The 22,777-nt window shown below is 46.3% G+C and overlaps 1 protein-coding gene across 1 annotated transcript in view; it reads right to left on the bottom strand.

The window, feature by feature from the left end:
- MRP (Multidrug-Resistance like Protein 1) overlaps positions 1 to 22,777 on the bottom strand; it is a 71,268-nt gene that overhangs the window by 10,314 nt on the left and 38,177 nt on the right. Inside the window, exons 15-23 of the mRNA XM_084584053.1 lie at positions 18,374 to 18,541; positions 17,311 to 17,552; positions 15,034 to 15,325; positions 10,305 to 10,521; positions 9,000 to 9,154; positions 5,958 to 6,113; positions 3,700 to 3,899; positions 869 to 995; positions 126 to 227 (exon numbers count right to left, since the gene is read on the bottom strand). Of these exons, the coding sequence (XP_084440179.1) occupies positions 126 to 227; positions 869 to 995; positions 3,700 to 3,899; positions 5,958 to 6,113; positions 9,000 to 9,154; positions 10,305 to 10,521; positions 15,034 to 15,325; positions 17,311 to 17,552; positions 18,374 to 18,541 (1,659 nt within the window). The remainder of the gene's footprint in view (positions 1 to 125; positions 228 to 868; positions 996 to 3,699; positions 3,900 to 5,957; positions 6,114 to 8,999; positions 9,155 to 10,304; positions 10,522 to 15,033; positions 15,326 to 17,310; positions 17,553 to 18,373; positions 18,542 to 22,777) is intronic.

Raw genomic sequence — 22,777 nt, 5'->3', positions numbered from 1 at the left:
CACAGGGTCACCACAGTATAGATGTTAACAGTCGCGCAACATCCAGGGAAAATTATTGCTGAGATCTCATTATTCAGCACCGCGGTGTAAAGTAACCACAAAATGGAAAACCGACGTGCACTCACCTCAGTGGGTGAGCGGGTGTACTCCATGATCCTCTCAACAGCCACAATGTTGGTCTCGAACTCGCAGCTCATGCGCACCATCCAATTCATGGTGGCCGTGATCTGGCCGAGAGAAAAAGGGAGACGGTGCGTGCGGCTCAATCCAATGCACAAGCAGAACAATCAGAACCAATACTTTATGTCCTCACCACCCAACACGCTCTCTAGGGAAAAAAGCAAACCAGAGGATTTTGTGCAACTAGGAAAGTGCCATCACGAGGCTACAGCTGTGCATCGAGCATAAAAGCAATCCAAAAGGGTAGGAATGCACACACACACTTTGAACACAGCTGCATTACGTTCACGTAGAATGCAAAAAACACCAGTAGGTGCCAATGTCCTGCTGGGCAGACAGTGACTGATACATGCCCCACAAAATGCTCAAAGCACAGAGGTCTATTTCGTGACAGTTCAAAATAAGTTGGTTAGTTTATGGGGTTTACTGTCCCAAAGCGACTCAGGCTATGAGAAATGCCGTAATGGAGGGCTCCGGAAATTTCGACCACCTGGAGTTATACAGCGTGCACTAATATCGCACAGCACGCGGGCACCTCGCTTTACGCAGACAGTTAAAAATAACAAGCAAGCTTGCTTTTTTACTGCGGCAGTTTTGGAATCAATGCAACAAATTCTTTACTTTGCTTTCCTCAACAAGTTTCAAGAATGCTAATTCCCATCACTGATGTCATGCCCAATGAACTTACGGAGAGCGCGTAGGAGAGAGACAGACCGACAAGACCCCCGTCCAGGTGATCGCTGCCAAAGACAGCAAACAGTGCTGCAGACAACACAATTAGGTTGCCACAGAACTCCAGCCGCACGGCAAGCCACCTTGAAAGAGGAAAAAGATTAGACCAATATGAGGAGACACTTTCTTTACGCAGCAATGCCAAGGCTTGGTGCCACATAAAGAAGACACGAAGCAATGCATGCGACCAGAATAGTGAGCGAAAAAAGAAAGAAAAAAATGCCGCACAAAAAGAAAAACTTTTGTGCATTTGTACCCCACAATTTCTTTGCGTGTGTTGTGCTGAAATCTTAGGCATAGGCATAACTGGACACTTGAAACATAGCATATCTATATAGACTGTTTCACGTAACTTGAACCAAGGACTTAAAAAAAGTAGAGCACTGCAGGTGGCTGAAACCAACAACATTTCAGTTTTAGCCATGCAGCGCTCCTCAGAGTATGTTTTATATATATTTCATGTGATTAGTTTTTAAACTAAGATGAATTACACAAAATCTTTAGTGTCATGTAGTGTTTCTCCGAGTACGTTTTATATTTCATGTGTTTAGTTAACTAAGATGATTTATACAAAACATTCAGTTTAGGGCCAGGTGCTCTTCAGTAAGTAGTAGAGGGGCTTTAGATACAACCGACTCAGTTTTTTTCTACTAACATACCTCCTAGATGATCATTTTGTCCAGAATTTAAAGGAGGCTCACGAAATAGGATAAAAATACCACATGACTGCAGCCTTGTGCTACCGTAACGCAGCGCTACCAAACGTGTTTTGAATCAATGAAGCATGCATGCTTGCCTTCTCGAAACAAGAGGCCGTTGTCCCAGTCAGCATAATCTCAACACTGCATCAGCAAAATCTGCTGGAGCACAGAAAGTCCAAGCCACTATCAGCGATAAGCGATGAGCAGGCCATCGACAGCCAATTCGGAAGGAGATTTTATCAAGCTATTACACTGGCAAAACAAAAAAGGAAGAGAAAGCACTAAAGTTGCTTAATTCAAGGCAGGCTTGGTTTCCTTCACTTGTGTCATGGTGCAGCTGGCAGAGCACACGTTTCGTTCGTCCAAATGTTGTTGGGAGCGCTGCAATATTATAATGTACGAGCGCAGTCCTGTAACAATTTTTCTTTTCATATTTCACAGGCTTTCTTCAAATAAAGAAAACGGCCATCTTGGAGGTGTGTTATAGTACAAAAAGCTGGATAGGTTGTTTTCCGACCCTCTCCAAAACTTGATGAAACCTACTTGGCCCCAAACTGAATAATAAAGATTTTGCAGAATTCATCTTAGTTAACTAATTGAGCAGCATGTAAAAATACTCTAAGAAACACTACACATGATGGAAAATGATACGCCGCTGGTCTCACCAAACTTCGCCGCACCACTTTTATTGCGAAAGCAAAACATTTGGAGGACGCTTAAGCTTCGCCTTTAAGAATGGAACGCGATAGCGTTATCACACCCCGTTCGCACAGTCTACTCATTTGCTTGTCACGCTTTTGAGTGACACAAAGACGTAGTTAACACAAAGACACTTGTTAACTTGTCCAAAGCATGACTGTTCGGTAATTACTTGTTCTAACATCGTTGCCGATCCGAGCCGGCGCGATGAAGATCTCGGAGGCCATGCCCTGTCTACCTTATTCCGTGCGCCACACGCATGATGGCGCTACGTGCACGCCAAGTGAAGAGGAAGTACAGCGGAAAAATAATTTGCCACTCGCTGAACTGCGTGTTCTGTAATTCTGTAACTTACATGCTCATAATTATTATTATACGCTGCAATACACTTCTTTAAGGGACATTTCTGAGACAACACCGCAATCAATAGACGCACCTTTGTCCATTTCAAACCATCTAGCTGGCGTGGCGGAGTGGTTAGCGTGCTCGTCTCGCACGCCGGAGGCCCACGTTAGATTCCTCAGGTCGGCGATTTTTTCTACTCGTTTTTATTTATTAATGCTTCTGGGATTTTTCGCTCACAGCCAACGCCGGACGACGCGGGACGGCGGCCGCTGCCGACGACACCGACTTTTCTGCGAGACGGGGGCCCTTAACGCTATCGCGTTAATACTACGCCACGTCTAACCGCTTGTTGCTGTGCGCCGTGTCCGTGTCCATGGTCCCCGAGCCGGCATGGGCAGGAGCTGCCAACTCGGGTCACTCCTTTCATATGGGAGGGTGATATCAGAATCAGCCTGCCAGAATTGTTTGCATTCTCGTTACCCCTACAACACACAGACAAAGTCCATACAGCTTGGTTAAAGCATGATTTTTTATGTGGGCTGGTAGCTAACGCTCTCGCGTCATACCCTTAAAGGATGAGCTTAAGTGTCCCCAATAATGTAGTACCTTACACTGATAGGGCGTGATGGGGAATAATGTAGCAGGCAAAAGAAGCTTCCACCATTGCCTTCACAATTCAACTAGGGTTAACCAGAGCTAAACCATCAGTAATTTTTTTTTATCCTTGGTTCAAGTTTTGTGAGCCACAATGTGAGCATGCATGAGCGTGTGTGTGCGTACATGCATGTGTGTGCAAAGACAAAAAACTCAAACTGTATGAGTACCAGTCAGAGAAAAAAAAAATGTTCTATGCTAGAAAATACAACAAGCTCAGCAAAGTAAAAGAAACAAGTGTTGCACTGACACAATTGATTCGTCTACCTATGTTTTCCTATGTTTTCTTTTTTTCACCCCGTAAGCTCTGGTCCCGCCATTCTGTTCACACTACTGCCAAAAATTGTCTCTCTTAATTCAACGGGAGAAGCAGAAGAGGGTTGAGCACCTATTGGAGATGGTGGACGGGTAGTAGCACATCTGGTTGTGGTCAACGCGATGGTTCGACTCCTGCACAAAGCGCTCCTGGGCGCCATAAGCCCGGATCGTGCTCACGCCTGACAGCGTCTCCGAGAAGTGGGTGTAGATGGGTGACCGCGTTACCGACTCGAGACGCTTGAGCTGTCGCGAGGTGGCCACGTAGAATGCCTGCCACCACAAAGGAGGAAAGAGAGGAGCAAGATTATGCCAAGACACACAGCTATGACTGCTAATGCACAACCTAGAAACTCTAGTACAGTCGAACCCGGATAATGCAAATTTTGGTCCGATACTTTTGCGCATGTATAAAACTGCTTTTTTGGTAACATTGACTGTATGCTTAAAATGCTCGATTTAATTTGGTACACGCCTGCTTATCCAGTGCAAGACCACAACTTCTGGCGTTGCCACTCTGCCGCACCACTAATTATACGCAATCACTGTGCCGCAACTTTCTGAAGCAACTGAATATTCTTGCAAAACATGGCATGACCGTAGAAAAACGTGCAAAATAATTAACTGCACTGCCTCACCTTTCGATGTAACGTTTTTCTTGACGTTTTCAAATCTTTTGTTTCGCACTCAACTTTCTTTTTTTTTTTTTTGTTGCAAGTTTCATGTAACATTTTTTTTTTCCCGCCAATTTCAGTGCCTATGATTCGTAAAATGCTACTGACATATGTGGTATGTAATTATTTTGTTCTAATACATTGCTTTTTGTGCACAAATTAGAAATCTCATACTGCTTCCGCGAATGCTCAGGCCCGATCGCCGTGTGAAGAATAGATACAGGGAGTTTTTCAAGCTGCGGCTGGCAGCCTGCGTTGTAGTATATTCAGCAAAGTAAATAAAATACTTCAATTTTATTTCATTTTTGAAGTAACTGCACTCCTCATCTAAAGACCTAGTAGTAATGGAAAAAAGAGTGAGGCTATGCAATCTAGTCTGTTCCTGTCGTGGCTCTGATGCCTACCTTGTCTCTATGCTCTTATTTTGACATTGAAGTGATGCGATATTTTATATAAAATATCCTCGCTACTTTATCATAAACCTGTCTCCGGCTTCCTCATGCCTTCTCCGCCCCATCCATACAACCAGAGTTCAAAATTTCAACAATGCACACTGAACCCAGCTGCGGTAAGGAGCGAGGCAGACAGAGCAGACACCACTCTCCTTGGTACATGCCGAGCCTCTGTCATCTGGCAACAGTGACAGCCCTCTCGTACTTCGTCACCCATGTGAATGCGGGAGCAAGGGAGGGGCCGGGGGCAACACGTTGCCCCCGCACCCACTCCCCGAAAGACTCCTTGTGAATACCGCTTTATGCAAGTGGGTTGATTATGCGACAAATACAGTATCATTTTTCACGATCGCAAGTGGCGTCTCAAGCCGATTTCTGTATATCGAATTATCGATATATGGAACTATTTTGCGATCCCATTCGAGTTCAATATACTATCTGGGTTCGACTGTAAAACTAAGCAATTAAAATAATAATTACAGTCAGACATCACCATTCGAAATAGGGTGCAGCTTCCCCTTTACTTTATAATACTGGAAAATGATGATTATGCTGGATCATTAATACTGAAAAATAATGAGTGAACATTATGTGGCCACCTGCTCATGAGAATAGCCAGCGTCCATCTCTGCAAGTTCTGCTCGAGATTCGTACCACTCTGATGTCCTGTTATTCTTGGTGCAGTTTTGTGCGTTCAATATTTGTAGGTTTTGCAATATGCAGCTTCTATTATTACGAGGCATACCTGCGAAATGAGGCATTATCCAAAATAAAAAACAGCGCAAACAAACGGGGACGAAAGGAAGAAACCCCAGGAACAAGCGCGTTTTTCTGGATAAATTATCACTAACTCACCAGCTTAACTATCCTGTTGAAATGAAGCACTATTTTGACGCAAACAATGCCACTCTTACTTGTTTCATGGGCCACTTCATTACAACCTTTTATTTACTGATAATTTATCAATCAGTTACCTTCACTTATGTTCTCATGTAATACCCTGCAACCGTTTAAAGGCACTGTAAATAAAATGCAGCAACTTCCAAACCGCTTGGTACTCTGTAGGCAAAATTCAACGAAGTTGTGGAGGGGCATGTTTTCTATTAGGGTGACAGTAAGACATCCCTCGCATTCTGTCAGTGATTAGGCACACGCAACAGAAAACGCTGCCTGTCAAAAAGCACGTGCACAGCCGTGCCACAGACCTGGATGAGGTAGTAGAGGACAAAGACAGGCACTGCAACCGCCAGGAAGATGGGTGTGGTCAGGGTGATGATGAGCAGGGTGGAGATCACTTGCAGGAAGCACATCAGCCACGACCGCACCGTCATCGGGATGGTCAGGTCCATCGTGTCCACGTCCTGTGGCAAGCGGAAGCACAACTTTCTCATCATCCCCTCACCTTTTCGACTACCATGCTCATCATGCTTCCACGCAGTTTGTGCCCTGCAAATGTAATGCACATGAGCTGAGCAGCAATTTAACCATTTTTGACTGATGGTGGTACTTACAAAAAGTGGATGCATATGCAGAAAGATCTGTTAGTTGCTTATATGGGTACTGCGAATCTAAAAAAAATAAATTCTAGCTGTTGTGTGTTAGAACTTAGCAGTCAAGGAAATGAGGCAGTCTGGTACCCGAGTAAACAACAATAGTAAACTGGTCGTTTGCTAGACGAGTATATCTAACCGCCTGTCCCAAGGAAAAGTGAGGCTAGGCTTCACAGCTACATCCATAGGGCTCAGTAGGTCGTGATGACGATGAGGCCGTACCCTTTAGAACAGGCTGTCACACAGAGGGATCTGACCAATTAAAAGGGTGCCATAGCAGTCAACCCCAGTTGCCAGACGACTATATAAGAATATGTTAGATACAGCCAAATGTGGTACTAGCTCATACAGCTTCTCAGCTAAAGAAAACAATCTCGGCTTTACAGCAAAAAACAGCAGGCTGAATTGTTCCCCGTGTAGTCGGCACCAAATCCTGCACAAATTACATGAAAGCCCTACAAGCGTGAAGGATCACATTGGTAATGTCAATGTCCCTTTCAAAACAGGCCCCAGTGAGATTATCCAAGGCACTGCTGCCAATGTTTTGGGCTGGTTTTGCAGATCTCCTTCACCCTGTGAACTAATAAAGCCGCAGATGAGGCAGCATCCGTAGGGGCACTGCAACCTTAATAATCGACAAATCAATCGTGGGAACAGCTAGACCGCGAGAGTTGTCACATTTCACACCCGTGCAGCTCTGACGGAGGCAGCCATTCTAAACACCTATGGCAATTTCACAGGTGGTTCGAAATCACCTCATGGAAATAAGACAAACTGACAAGACTATGAAACCAAATTTTTTTAGCTCTGAGGCTAATGGCACAGCGTGTTCCAGAACGGCATGAAAGCTTTTGACATTGGTGTTCGCACCCACCGATGATAGCAGGCTAGCAGCACTCCACGGGCGCGGTAGGCACATTACAAATTTCACAAACGCCTTCCAACTAAAATAACACAGAGTTCAGTTCATAAACTGACCGATACTGCAGACATCCCAAGCTATACCGAAAAATACTACCTAGTCAGGTGTATCAAATCATTGCTTAAGCAGGGGCTGGATTTAAAGTCTATTTCTGAGCTTAACAGTCAGAAAATCCCCTCCCTGAAAATCTCAAGCTAGGTACAGCACTGTTTGTTCATATCTATCAAACTCCTGTTCGTCACAACATCTTGCACTATATCGAAAGCGCACCACCTCGGCAAGTGCTGTTTCTCTTAATGGCACTAAGAAACGCATCGGCTGCACGGCCTTAAGCACCTTCAGATTGCACAACTGTTGCAAAGCAGCCTTCAGCCTCTAGCACTCATCCTAACACAAAACCATTGTAATGGGGAAAAGCCAAAATAGATGATAAACTCCTCGTGGTGACCTTCCCCTGACATGCTTTGCTCACAGTACTGTCGAAGGCACTGCAGAAACGAACTGTACCTTAGGTTTGGTTTCGTTTATGGGGTTTAACGTCCCACAGCAACTCGGGCTATGAGAGACGCCACAGTGGAAAAGGCTCCGGAAATTTCAACCACCTGGGATTCTTTAACGTACACTGACATTGCATAGCACACAGGCGCCTTGTTTTTCTCCTTTATCGAAAAGCGGCCACAGAGGCCGGGATCGAATGGTACCTTAATTTTAAGGGAGGTCCTATGAATAGAGCACTGGTGACCGCACTAGATCTCCAACTATAGGCAAATACTAGTTCCAAGCACCATCTGTTCTGGCTTCGAAGTGAGCACACCAGACGTTGCAGAGTCATTAGTGTGGGTGCTATGTATTCTTGCTTTCTAGTTCACAGAGAGGGTTACTAACTGCCATATTGTAAACTACACTGAATTACTTTAGTACCAAAGTATTCTTTTGCAATCCCTGTAGAGTTTGATATAACCAGGATAGGGAGCAACTGCAATCCACTACACATCTGTCCAGAGCTCGCCAGTGATACGATAGCTAGTCAGATTCACCTGTTCTTTGATTGCTTTCCTTCATAACCCCACAAATGTGCTCCCGTGTACTGCGTTTTCCAAATGCTATGTTGCCGTGAATGAGTCCCGGCATGGCTCCCATAGAGCTCCATGCATTAGGAATCCTTCGCAGCTGTCGCCAAAAGGGATAGCGTGCAGTGCGCGAGTGTGACACGCAATCCCATCCACGTAAACCACGAACGTGACTGTTTCTACGAACAATGCCACAACGACCTCCGTGGTTCTGACCGCCGACAAGATCATGATTGAGTGTGTCGATGCGTACAACAGTGTTGATGAACTGCTGAAAGTAACCTTTACGTGGACTGCAGTGTATTACGTCTGCTCAGAAGGTTAGCTCAAGTGACGATTGCAAACCACACAGCGCTGCAAGTTCTGGAGAAGTGAACTGTGCTCACGGGTGCGAGAAAATTCGGCAGACTACGCTCCACGACTTTTTCCAAGCACTAGCACAGCAATAAATATGCGTTCTGCCACTACTGTCAATTTTCATTTTGTCGTATTTCCAGGGTCTCATGCTTCCCACCTCTTATGCTGCTTTTTTTTTTCACTCTCTTCAAAACCGTATAAATAGGGTTCTAATTTTTTATATTAACCTGAGCAAGCTGCATCTGCATTAGACATTGAGTTTGCACACTGAACAGATAGCCTTCTGCTACAGATCCCTTATTTAAGGTGCAGCCGCTTCATCGAGTGACGAGCAAGCAGGACCCAAACCTTGGAGAAGCGGTTGACAATGCGGCCCAGGGGAGTGGTGTCAAAAAAGGACATGGGCGAGCGAAGGATGTTGTGCAGCAGGCCATTGTGAAGCAGCATGGCACCCTTCAGGCTGCCCAGGGAGAGGGCCAGCGAGCCAAGCAGGATTGTCACCCCTGCACACGCACATGACTCAGTGCATTGTATATTCATGAAAAACTGCATTGACAAATAAGAAAAATACAAAAGTAAGAAACTGCCAAACCTACACTGGAGAAATGTGAAGGATGAGCTTTGTGGCTGCTTTTGTTGTGACACCAGACATGGTGCCACAGTTATTGGCTTTTTCCTTTTTATTTTGTAATTTACTTCATTTTTACATTTTTTTTGCAAGTTCTAAATTCTTATTTTTACATTTTTATTTGTATTTCCATCAATGCCCTCCGGCGTCTTTATGCTAAACAAGGAGAATCATGGACAGGTTTGCCGAGAGGTTATGGCTAGTGAACTCAGCTGGAATACGGAAGGACAGCAGTTTGAGCCCCGGTGGGGGGGGGGGGGAGCAATTTTTGTTCTCACGTGAGAGTTCATGAGCACACGCTCTAATAATGCCACTGATGAGGCAAGAAGTGCTTGTGCATTAAAAACTGCACCCCGTTAACAGCTGTGAACGAATGCCACGATTGCTATTGAGGAAGCAACGTTGAAAAGCCCACTTACGCTATAAATTCGTTGCACATCATTCTGAAGTACTGCAAAACCATGTGGCCTACTACAGATAGCACTGGACAAATTGAAGCAAGCCTAAAATTTGTTTCAGCCAAGCGGGGTTCAAATCAACCAGAGCAGTCTAATTACCCTCGATGTTGATGGACGAAAAGCACCAGTATGAATAAACCAGCTGTCCAAACAAGAGGTGGAATTAAAAAGGACTTGCTGCATTTTTGTTTCTTCATTCTCAATGCCTGCATATTAAAAGAAAATTATGGGGGACACTGAAACTCTGGGTAACGTGAATTCAAATGTCCTGGCAGGCCGATTCTAAAATCACCGTCCCATATATGAAAGGAAAGGCACGGGTAGGTAGCCCCTGCCAAAAGTAATGTCAGGCAATCGTACGTTCACTCACTGCTTGGCCATGTCAGCTGCCAGGTACCACCTGCCAGAGCCATGACCGCAATTTTTCATTCACAATGGAAATGTGAATGCCCTAGCGCCAATGGCAGATTTTATGTGAATGGCGCTTTTAACGCTATATGTGTTAAAACACTGAATTCGCACTTCGACTCCAGTGTAGGCTAACTACGAACCCCCTTTCTCCCTCACCCTGTCCCAGGCCGAGCGCGCCGTAGACTCCAAGTCGCAGGTCCCGCTTGCCGATATCCTGCGATCCATCAGGCAGAGGTGGGTCATTGCTCCAGGCAGTGAGCCAGAGATTGGAGCCGATGGAGAAGGCTTGCGAGGCAAGGTTCATCATGACAATGGGCACCATCCAGGCTGCTCCAATGGCCCCAAAGTAGGCAAAGTACACCCGCCACTTCACCTGCACAAGGCAGTCAGAGAAAGCGATACTTTATCACACTCTTTACTCCTAGAAGGCAGAGCTGCAACTCCTGAACACCCAAGGACACAGGCTTAGCGAAAGCACACAGAGGAAACGAGTGAACACTGACAGCCCTGAAAACAGATGACCTCTTGAATGCTAAGAAGGTTCAGAAGCAATTTCCCTATGATATAAACAAGACCTCTCATAGTTCTGAAATTCAAAAACCACCAAAATGGGTTTTTCTACACTACAGGTAAACTTGGTTATAACGAAACTGTAAAATGACCGCAATTTTTCGTTACATCCAGGTTTTTGTTATATGCAGTTTTCGCTTGAAGACCCCGAAGGCCCGTGCATAGTGAAAACCAAATTAAGAATTGAATGTAAGGAAAACCACCTGAAAGTGCTTACAGTAAATCAGAATTACTCAAAGTTGTAGAAGTAGTGAAATGTTTCGCGATTGCGCTGATAGCGCAGCATGACTATGACGGCAACAAGGGCGCGGGGAAATGGGGATGAAGGAGGTAGAGGAAAAGGAAATACCCTGGGGGGAAAGCACCACGTTTGCGACAACGCCGAGCAAAGAGCTGCCTGCATCTTCACTCATGTTCTCGCTCGCCCACCACTATCTGCCCAGGGAACCGACTCAGCCTCGCGTCGCCAGTGTACTCTGCTGTTCCTGCTACCTACTGTCGGGGTCATGCGAGGAACCGTACAGCAGTGATGGATGTACACTGTCATTTTTCTTTGCTCTGTTATTCTTTTGCCCTTTTTAAGCAGGAACTACTACTGTGTTACGTTCCGAAAGTGAAAGCAGCGAACACTGCGACGTCTGCCATGTAGATGTCGCGTCGGCGCTGAAACATGCGCGTTGTATCAACTGCGGTTTCCCGTTGTTATAGTAGATGTTCCTCTCATTTCAGTTCGTGCTTTATCGTCCTTAAACTTGTGGAGTTCTGCCAAACTTTCAGTAATTCAACACTAGCTAAGAAACATATATATTATGGTGAGGCTACCCAAAAATAATATAAAATAATATGCCTCTGCCCATGCTGTCAGCGCCATGAGTTCGTTATATCAAGGTCAACCCCCTGACACGTTCGTTTATAGAGTTTTCCTACACGCACTTCAATGGGGCCGATGTTGGGGAATTGAAAAACTTCGTAATACAGAAGAACTCGCTACATGAAGGTTCAACACATAGAGGTTTAACAGTACTTGAACTATCATTAAAAGGCGAACACTACAATACAGTGACCGCTTGTTAATTCAAACCTCGATAATTCGAATTTTCAGATAATTCAAACTACACTACTTGGTCTGGCCAAGCTCAATAGAGATCTGTGTGCAAAAAAGCCCGCTAATTCGAGCGCGAGCCATTTCGGCAGCGGATAGCACATCTGGACGGCTTGATGCGCAGCAACGGGAAAAAAAAAAAATTAAAGGCTGAGACTTTGGATAGGCGCTCAGGGTTATGCGGTGTTTTTTTTTTTCTTGCGAGTCGTCCGCGGTGGTATAGTGGTAAGATGCCGGAATACTGTATTTTCCGGTGTATAAGATGCGTTTGTTTTTACAAAATTTTCGGGAGTGCGTCCAATACAATAATGCGACTTGTGTGCATTTTTCTTTTTTTTTTTCGTTTTGAGCAATGTTCATAGGTGAACTTTATCATTAAACGGTAACAGTAGCAACGCCTGCGATTACAATATTTAGTCGTTACGGTGTTCTCGAATTGTACAACCTTTTCACTGACAGAATAGAATGCCAGAAGGCAGCGACGTCCATGCTATTTGCACTTTCCATGCTGCCAGTACAAGCCAGATAGAGCAGACTTTTTTTCCAATTACGATTTACAACATTGTTTGGTGGCTATTGCACGTGTGTTTTCTCCTTCCTGCATGAGCTTTGCCGCATGCGTGAAAGCGCCCGCGCGCGGTTGACAATCAGCGCAGTGATTATGAGCACAAAGAGGACGCCTGAGCACTGTTGCGCAAATTGGCGACCATGTACCAAGATGAAGCCTTTCAAGGACTTGAGTAATAGTAAAGTGTTTCTGCTCTCACTACGGGAGAGTTTTTCGCGCATAGGTGTTGCCTCCTTTTTTTCTCTTTCATTCACAAGCACACATAACACATTTTATTTCAGGCACATATAGCCCGAGATGGTTAGGCAAGCACATATTTTCAAGTTCTACTGCCCTAAACAATAAATTTAGGTGCATCTCATACAAGGGTGCATCTTATATACTGATTTTTTTGTTGAAAGCCTAAAGCCTAAATATGAGGTGTGCGTCTTATAGACTGGAAAATACAGTACTGTGCTGGAGGAAGCCCCTGCGACATTAAAGATTCTCAGGTGGTGGAAATTACTGCCTAGCCCTCCACTATGGTTCCTCTTTCTCTCTTTTCACTTTCACTTCCACCCTCCTCCCTTCCCTTATGGTGCGGTTCAAGTGTCCACAGAAACAAGTGGCCCCGCCGGGGTGGTGCAGTGGTAAGACGCTCGACTACCGTGCCGGAGTACCCAGGTTCGAACCCGACCTCGGCGGCTGCGTTTCGATGGAGCCGAAACGAAGAGGCGTCCGTGTGCTGTGCGATGTCAGCGCACGTTAAAGATCCTCAGGTAGTCGAAATTACTCCGTAGCCCTCCATTACGGCTCATTTTTCTCTCTTTCCACTTTCACTCCCACCTTCCTCCCTTCCCTTACGACGCGGTTGAGGTGTCCACATAAAAACAAGCGAGACAGTTACCGCGCCTTTCCCTTCCTATAAATCAATCAATCAGAAACAAGTGTGACAGATACTGCGCCTTTCCCTTCCTGTGAAACAATTATTACTATTTGCGAGTCGTCCATTCTTCCACCCATGTCAACGAGAGCACGCAGTCAGCCGGGATCATGACGCCGGCTTTAAGCATCGTTTGCTTTAAAAGGTGTTTGCTGCTATCGTGCGCTCCAATGATTGAGTGGCAGTAGATGGCACCCGCCCCAATCGCCCATGGCATGATAAAGCGAACATACTGAAAACGAGGCTTGCCCAAACGGACAAGCACTGGCACTCTGCCAAGTTCACTTCCCCCCTCTTGCTACAGCCAACATAAACGCATCTCGATGCTATCGCTGCGCAGCATCTTGGCGCACTGACGAAACGCATTGTGGACCGTGATAGAGCGAAACGAGGGATGCGCTGACGCCGCCTTTTTTTTAATTCTTAGGCAAAAATCGGAGGGTGGGTGGTTCATTATGAGAGTGGGTTTGTTACGCGAGTAACTACAGTAAATTTACCGGAATGCAAGCACTCAGGAGCACTGGCTGCCATTTTGGCCTTGTCTTCTCGTGTGCTCATGTATGCCTCTAGATGTATGCCTTAATAAGCCTTTCAAAGATCGGCTGGCTACACAAATACTATGTGGACTGGCTAGGTGAAGAGCGCGAGCTTACGTCAACAGGTCGCGTAAAGCGCGCATCGCTGGGAGTCGTGGCCAGTTGGATTTCTGCAGCCTGGGATGATATCCCGGAAAGCCTGGTTGTGCGCGCATTCTGCAAGTGCTGCATTTCCAATGCAGTTGATGACACCGAAGACCGCACTCTACGAGGAGGGCAGAGATAAGGAAGCCCAGGATGACAATGACTGAGCAGGATAATGTAAATAAATTCCGTTTGCGTGCTGTTTTTCTTGTTCGCAGTTGTTTTTTCGGTCGGCCTACAATAGAGGTAAGTTTTTTTTCTCTGCGGACTAACTTTCGGGTCTCGGCTTAGAATTGTGGCCGGCCTAGATTCGAGTAAATACGGTACGTACCAACACAGCGTGGGACGAAAATACCAACTTGTAGAAAGATTTGACAGATGGCGCAGCCAGTCCAAGCGCGCCAGCTTTGCACTCAGGTGCAAAGTTTTGAACGCACGACAGAGAATGTACCGGTACGTCGGTGACACAGTGGGGGGGGGGGGGAACACGAAAACGTACCGGTACGTTTGTGACAGCGAAAGGGTTAATCGATGACCAAACCCAATTACTTTTGGCAAAGACTATCAGCGCACACCACAGCACCTGTGAATTCCAACGGCACAAAGCCTAAGGTTTACAAACAAGGCTGGATAGCACAAATAGAGTGTATTCTCTCTCTAAACACCCAAGTACACCCTCATAACTTCAAATTTAAAAAAAAAAAGAACACCAAAAGGGATGATGATGCAGCTACAGATGCCAAAAGAACCAAAAAAGAGCATGGAATGGCAATTTTTATAACTGCTAACCTCCTTGTTCCAGAATGACTCCTCTTACTAGTGACTAGCAAAGGTTCATATCCACGATTTAACTGCCAATTCCTTTACATGTGGGAATAAAGATGAGAAAAAAGGTTAAATCTTCATATAAACCCATAAAAACTACCATACACACACTACTCTGAATAATAAAAAGAAACCCAGACAAATAAAAAAAGTGCGCTAAACGACATAAACACAGGTGCATTGGCACGCTTGCACATGCAACTGAACGGAAAACTTACCCGCCCGGTCTCGGCCGCCTCTGCTTGCACCAACTTTGTGCCAGCCTCCTGTGCCTTGTCACCAGCTGCATTTCGCAGTGTCGACTGTGATCGTGACAGTGAGCGGCCTGACATTGACTCGGAGCCGGCGCTTGAACGACGGTTCCCAGGTTCTAGCGCTCCTCCTGCAGTTTGGGCTGGCACGCTGGAGTCCTGGCTGTGTGTTTCAGACAGCTGCCGCGACAAGCTGCGCAGAAACTCCTTACGCTCGGACAGCGAGAGCTCAGACGCCGACTTGTGTTCCGACAGCTGCCTGCAAATGGAGGAGAGAGAGAGAGGGAGGGAACCCCAGGTGTAAGGAGCTGAAGAAATGGGCTAGTGCCACTGTTTGCAAGTTGGTGCGAGAGTGCATCTTCAACGCATTAAAGACTAACCACCTTATTTGTGAATACTCGAACTTCTACTCCAAGCGGCCCTTGAGGCCTGTTTTTCGCTTTAGAAACCAACCTCCACTCGAATCATTCCTCCACTGGAGGAGAAAACTCGAGTTTTCTCGAGAAGCGCAAGTTGGCAACGACGCTACCTTGGGCGCTAGATCACCACTCCGCTTGGAAACATGGCAGACGTCGCAACGCTTGCCCATTGTGTGGACTTCATTCTGCCGGTATGCAAAAATTTTCACGAATACAACGAGGATGCACTGAACATCTCTAAAGAATCGGCTGCGTGACGGTGACCGGAACTTCTGGCCCATTATCACTTTACAGATGCGGCCGGGGCTAGCTCCCTGCTGTCCCTGCCGCTGACGCCGAGCATAGATAACCGCGATCAGCCGCCAACACCAGTGCTGTAGTTGAACATCGCATTACACTCCTGTGGCGCGGGCACATTTCGGGCACTGGAGGCGCGATCGAGCTGTACAAACATCCATGCTATACCCCAAGCATCAATGGCTTGCCCGTCGCCTAAAAGTATGTAAGTCTTCGGATGCGCGGTGCTGTCGAGGGAGTGCGTTGGTTTGCTCATTCTATGCAGGGATGTTCGCAGTCAACAAAGGACATGGCTTTCCAACCACATTTCCAAATGCGACTCCCAACTTGCTGAGAAACTGTAAGTGACATTTGCTTCCAAGTCAAATTCAGTGTACATGCATTGCAACGCGCTGCGAAGTAGCACACGTTTTCATTGCTCGCCGCCAAGCCTTCCGAAAACAAAGGGTGCGCGTAACGTAGATTTCACACCAAACCTGAATAAACACAAGTATTCACATCATTTCTCAAAGCCTACATCATGTTCTACGTAAACTCCACATCACCAGCAGCAGCTGTTGCCAGATGTAAAAGCATTTTAAGCTATTTGTCACAGCTGCCTTTCGCATGCAGCCCACAAAACAAATTTTACTAAGCTGCAAACATAAAAGTTGCTTGCAAAAGCTGTTTAGAAGACTCGACATAAAAGAATGAGTGTGTTACACTCTGCAGCATGCAGTTATTGGGGCAAATTTTGGCCTTAATCTTGTGGAGGAGGGTTTCTCGAGGGCACCTCGTCAGAGGAAATGCTGAGGGGCATTCATGAATCCACATCAGCCCTAGAGTGGAGGCGCAACAGTTTTCTCCACTCCACGGAATGGAGGTGGAGCGTTGAGTCAAGGCGCGTTTGTGAACACGGGCGCAAGACCCGCGTCCCACCTTAAGCAGTCGTTCCCGATTTTCATCTGTACGCTGTTTAAAACTACATTTTCATCTCTTTTGCATGCTTGTTTTAGGCATGTGATCTCACAAAATTTTCAAATTTGAACGGGACAACGATCAGTGGAATAATATGATTCAACTTTCAAATTCTGGACATGACCACTAAAAATTAACTTTTAAGTCTTAAGTCCCATGTGCAACTACACCTATCATCCTCCTTTCCGCAGAGAGAGAACTCTTTAATGAAAAGCAGAGCATTTAGCTCTCTGCACTGTCCTCACTGTAATATACATCAGCTATCAAAGGTTTATGGAACGCTCCGATGACAAAAAGAATCTAGCTTCCTTGTATTCAGGGCACACTGCCTGGAATATATTAGTACACTCTGTAACTCACACATCAGAATTAGGCTGCCTGCAATTATTGCCCATCACACGAAGAGATAGCAACAAAATCGCAAAACCAAACTTTTCCACACCAAAAGTTTGCCTTAGTGATCCAAGCGAGTGTAGAAGTACTCATATACCCGAGAATAAAGCCAACAATCAAATTTCCGAGCAAAAAGATGATGTGAGAGGGAGAACGAGAGGAAGGTGGTGTACAGCACCTGCTGATCTCGGGCGAGGCAATGTGCAGTAGCAGGTCTTCGACCAGGTTGGGGTCCTCCTGGAGCAGTGCGTCGTCCTGGCTTTCCTCGCGCAGGAAGTGCAGTAGCAGCTCTGCCAGGGCCCCCTTGCGCTGCAACAGCTCCTGGTACGTGCCCTGCTCTTCAATGCGACCGTCCCGCAGCACAATGATCTGGTCCACTTGCGGGAGGTACGAGATGCCGTGCGTCACCAGCAGCCGCGTCTGCAGCAGCAACGGCAGTCATCATTACGCCCATGTTGCAGCGCGGCGCCATCCATTCAAATCCATCACACAACCAAACGGTCACATTAGTGGGTCATGTGAAACCATGCTCCTTCCTCGACATCCCCATTATGCTCAGAACAGAGAACTCAAGCTCACATTTTATGCATGCGCCTTCAGCTCCCCCATCTCTCTCTCTCTCTCACACACGCACACACACCTATTTAAATACAGTAACTCTCTTAAGACGACTCCTCGGATAAGAAGAAACGAGGAGAAACCATTGGTTGGTTTCTCACTGAACACAACATAAAAAAACAAACGTTTAAGGTAAATCTTTCTTGACAGCATGAAAACGACAGGACATCACCCCGCCTAATCTAGTGAAGATCTGGCATGGTCAGATTTCGGCACCACACATGCATCATGTAACACACTGTCTCCCACAGTTTAAATGGCTTAAGTGTGCTGGTTTCATGCACTCAGTCTTCAGCTCCCTTGATGCATAAACCTATTATCACCCTTTCTTTAGAAGGGTGCTGTTATGTAGCACGCACTTTGACACCTCTAGCCTGCTCACTTATTGCGTTTAAGGGTAACGCTATTAAGATGGACTTCCGATAAGACCAGGTCCTTTCAAGTTCGTCTTAAAGGGAAGCCCACAGCAAATATAAGTGGGTACTTTGTAAGTTTTTATTTTGCCATTCTGTGTGGCATCGCTTGGCTCTCATGGGGGTCAATCAACTTTTTCGACAACTGTTGTATTACCTCTACAGACCTATATAAAGTTCAAAGTCCAAGTCCAAAAGAGGGAACCGCACCTTGCCCTTGAGTACACCCTTGGGTCCGATGACATGGTCGAAGATGTGCTTGCCAACGTGCGAGTCAACGGCACTCAGCGGGTCGTCTAGCAAGTAGATGTCAGTGTCGCTGTACACGGCACGGGCCAGGCTCACACGCTGCTTCTGGCCACCACTGAGGTTGATGCCCTGCACGAACGAGACTGTCACAACACCGATCACCAGCAACAAGGTCAACGTAAGGTGACAACATCAAGCCCTGTTCCAGGCATGGATGCCTTACGTTAGTTAGTAGGGGTGTTCCGAATATTCTGAATTTCAAATCAAAAATGTCTTATTTGATTTGCATCCATATTCGAAACATCGATATTCAAAATTTCCAAATAATCGAAAATTACAGACTATACACTGCAAATGTCTGAAATCACCACAGGTTCTTCATACTGCACGCTTCGCTGCAATGCTTGACTGTGTGGGCTGTGCAGTAAAGCAGTGTGAGGCAAACCACCTTGAAAGTGTTAAGTAAATCAGAATTATTCGAAGTCAGAGCAATGGTGAAACATTTGGCAATTGCGCTGAGGGTCAGTGCCTTGTTTCTTTGTCATGCTATTTTTTGCTGATCTTGAGCATGAACTATTGTAGTGCCATATCCTAAAAGAGAAAGCAGCGTAGCCTGTGCCGCCTTAGCCACATAGATGTGTCGTCGGCACTGAAACACAGCGCACTGTATCAACTGCAATCACTCCTTGTGATCGTAGATGTCCCTCTCGTGTCAGTTCGTGCTTTATCGTTGAGAAACATTTAGAGAGCCTGCCTGATTTCCAAAAATTCAGCACCAGCTAGGAGCTAGCCAGAGCCGCAAGTTCATTATATGAAGTTGAACCGCTGCAATATGTTCGTTACATGGAGTTTTCAAATACTACATACACTTCAATGGGGACGGCATTAGGAAATTGAAAAATTTCGTAATATCGAGAAATTTGCTACACTGAGATTACATGGAGGTTTAACTGTACAGTCGAACCCACTTATGACAATACCGGTTTTAACAATATATCAGATATAACAATGGGCAGCTGCTGCACCGTCAGGTTTGCTATGTGTTCTATGGTAAAATAAACTGCTCATTACAGTGGTGTCATATTATAGGCTATAATAATCAAATATGGTCACTGAAAGTACACAAAAACGCGGAAATCCAGCGACCACAAAAGCGTGCACGTATGCGGAGACAGCGACAACACGGATGCAGAGACAATAAAAAAAAAAAGTGAAAAGAAATCGGGACAGAGCATGTCGAGCCAATGCGATGGTCGCTTGCATGCCGCAAAGATGCGGGGGAGGACGGAGCGCTTCCTCACGCGGAGGAGGAGGGAGGGCGTAAGGCACTGCTAGGCACGGCCGCTCTGAGGGAGAGCTTTGAGCGCAATGGAAAGCTTTCAGTCTCGAGCAGTCAATTCCGTAGTGATTTTGTCAGAAACATTGTAGAAAAATTTTACCGAGAATTTTTCAATCAGTACATGTACCCGTTTTTATGTAGTCCTATGCTAGAAATCATGAGTAGCAAATTCAGTGACGATTGCGCAACGACAAAAGTAATGTACCGAAAACTAATAGAGAATCTCACTTGCCAGACAGTAATTCGACATTTTTAGTTCAGGAAAGCATCCATTTTAGCTTCTGCTCCCAAGGTTGTCTACTTGTGTGTGCGTGCCTCTTCTGTGCATCGTTTAAACATAATGAAACATGCAGCTGAATAAAGACCAACTAGCTCAATGTTCTTCTGGGCTAAGTGGGATTGTATCAATGAAACTCCGCTGCATAATGCTACAAGAGAATAATTGGCAGCATCTTCAGAGTTGCTTCTGCTTGGGTCATCGTTAAAATCAATCGTAGATAGTGCGTAGTCGTCAAATTTTTGACGTCTGGAAGCGCGCTCCGTCGACGCAGATGCTGTCATTCTCAAATGCGACTGAGACGCTGCCGTGTGTTCGGAGCGCGCTCATAAATAGCCACTTCGTAGGAAAAATGTAAATAGCATCTAAATCGAAACTTCACTTATCAGACTACATACAGTCGAACCTCGATATATCGAACACGGATATATCGAATTATTGATTATATCGAACACTTTCTATATCACGCGGAAAATCGCATGCATTTTTAATTTTTTATTTCGAACGGCGTCGGTTGCCAAATGGATAAATCGAACTCCGCCACCCCAAACCATGTGCACTCTGTTGACAGGAGGCGAGCTTTCCCTCAACGCCCTCGAAGATAGCGGCGGCGCGATGGGCGTTTCCAACTGCTGCGCACGATCGCTGCATACATCGGTCGCACCGAGGGCGCCATTTGAACGTAGCGGCGTATGCACGCGGCGGCTTGGCCGGGCTAGGGTGGCTAGCCTGATTTAGTTTGTCAACGACTAACCGCGTCTCGGCGCCGCCACTTGTGCTGCGCCAGTCGTTGTTATCGTGTGTGGCCTAGGCAGCCTAGGTGGCCTAGGCCTGTCACGGCGTGGTCGGTGTTGCGATGGCTGCAAACACGAAGAAGCGGACGACCCTGACATTTGCTGCGAAATTGGAAGTGATCCACCGCGTTGAAAATGGTGAAAAAAAGTCAAGCGTCGCCGAAGCTTTCAGCATATCGAGGAGCACTTTGAGCACTCTGCTGAAAAACAAGAGTGACATAAACGCCAAGGCGGAACAAAACCAGCACTCAGGCGCGCGGCGGGTGCTGGTTGCCGAGGTTGTTTACGGGATCAACCTCGGCAACGAAGACGCTGCCGAGGTTGATCCCGTAAGTGCTGCCCCGCTCCCGACTGCAACTGAGGCTGTAGCTGCTTTGGACCTTGTACGCCGCTACTGCGGCGCAATAGAAGGCACTGGACTATCGCTTGTGGACCGTTTAGACTACGTTGAGGACGCCGTGGTTAAGCACGCGGTTGCCAATTTGAAGCAAGCTACGCTGCTACAGTACTTTAAGCCAAAGGAATAAATACTTTGTTTGAAACTTCAAGTGAGTATTTATTGCGCCACTGTGCCACGATTGGTTCATTGATTGATTTGTACTAGTTTTTGACGCGTTTTCTACGTGATTTTGTATATCAAATTCCGGCTATATCGAACTATTTTGCAATCACTGCGCTGTTCGATATATCGAGGTTCGACTGTATTAGATATTATACCGTGTCCGTGAGGGACGCGGAAGGGTTCAAAATCTGAGCGCGAAATCTTGTTAGTGGACTAACGATGTTCAATGCGCGTGGTAGAGAAAAAGTTAAGCCAATTAATGCTAATTTGTAAAGGTCTTGGAAAAAACGGCGAAGGCTCGCGAAAACACGAAAGCAATGGATACACCGGTACTGTTTTAGAGGCAATAGAACACACCAATCCGCCTTTTGCGCGAGTTTTCTGCGCATGCGCGAAGTCGTAGCGGCGACCGATGGAAACACATTGAGCGGCGTCGACGGCGTTTCTTGGCGCCCCAGTGCACGGGGGCTGGCGGCACCGGGTGGCACGGCGGCCGTCACAGGCTTGGCAAAGCGATGCCAACCACATCTGCCGCGTACAGTTGCCACTCTCTAAGCGTGCCAAGATGCAAGACGCGGTTTTTCAGGTTTCCTTCGCCGAGCCGCGGCCAACAACGACGTGAAGCTACAATTAGGGCCACCAAACGTCAAGATGTGAATGGCCGACTTAGCTACCTACTGCATACTCTCGACTGTGCAAAAAACACTTCGTTACAGGTATGTATGCATAGGAAATGTGCATAATGAAAAGTATCTACCGGAGTTTGCACCAAGCCTGTAACCCACCAGTGATAGCCGCAATGAGCATTTGTTCGGCGCGTCTGATGGCTATGTATTTTGTCGTTTGTTTTCTTTATGTGCGAAGGGGCCGGGTAGCGCAGATATCACAGGTGGCTGTGTGCGCTAGACCGTAATATTTAGCATGCTTTATCGCGACTGCCGCCTGACTAGAAAGAAAAGAAGAATTGGGCGTTTGTTGTGATGCACCGCCGTTCGCGAGCCGAGTGGTTGAGCTGGTCATGAGGCTCGCGAATGGCAGTGCATTAAAACGCCGTATTTTTTTTCTTGTTAGGCAGTCACGATAAAACATGCTAAATATTATGGCCTAGCGCACAGAGCCGCCTGTGATATCTAAGCTACCTAGCCCTTTCGCACAGGACAAAATACATTGCCTTCAGGCCCCGGCGCAACTAAAGCAATCACGCACCGAAAAAATCCTCATTACAGCTATCCCTGGTGCGCTACAGCCTGGGTGAAAACTCCAGTAGGTACTTTTCATCATGCATATTTCGTTTAGATGTACATACCTGTCGTATCTGTGTTTTTGCCGCTCGGAGCATATGACGCACTTGACACTCTTGCACAACGCACAGTATTTTTTTTTTTTTTAATTA

Source organism: Amblyomma maculatum, chromosome 11 (genome assembly GCF_055883805.1).
Source record: "Amblyomma maculatum isolate TAMU_Amacu chromosome 11, ASM5588380v1, whole genome shotgun sequence".
Taxonomy (NCBI): domain Eukaryota; kingdom Metazoa; phylum Arthropoda; class Arachnida; order Ixodida; family Ixodidae; genus Amblyomma; species Amblyomma maculatum.
Note: the sequence above shows the minus strand (reverse complement) of the source record. Positions and strands in the feature narration are given on the sequence as shown.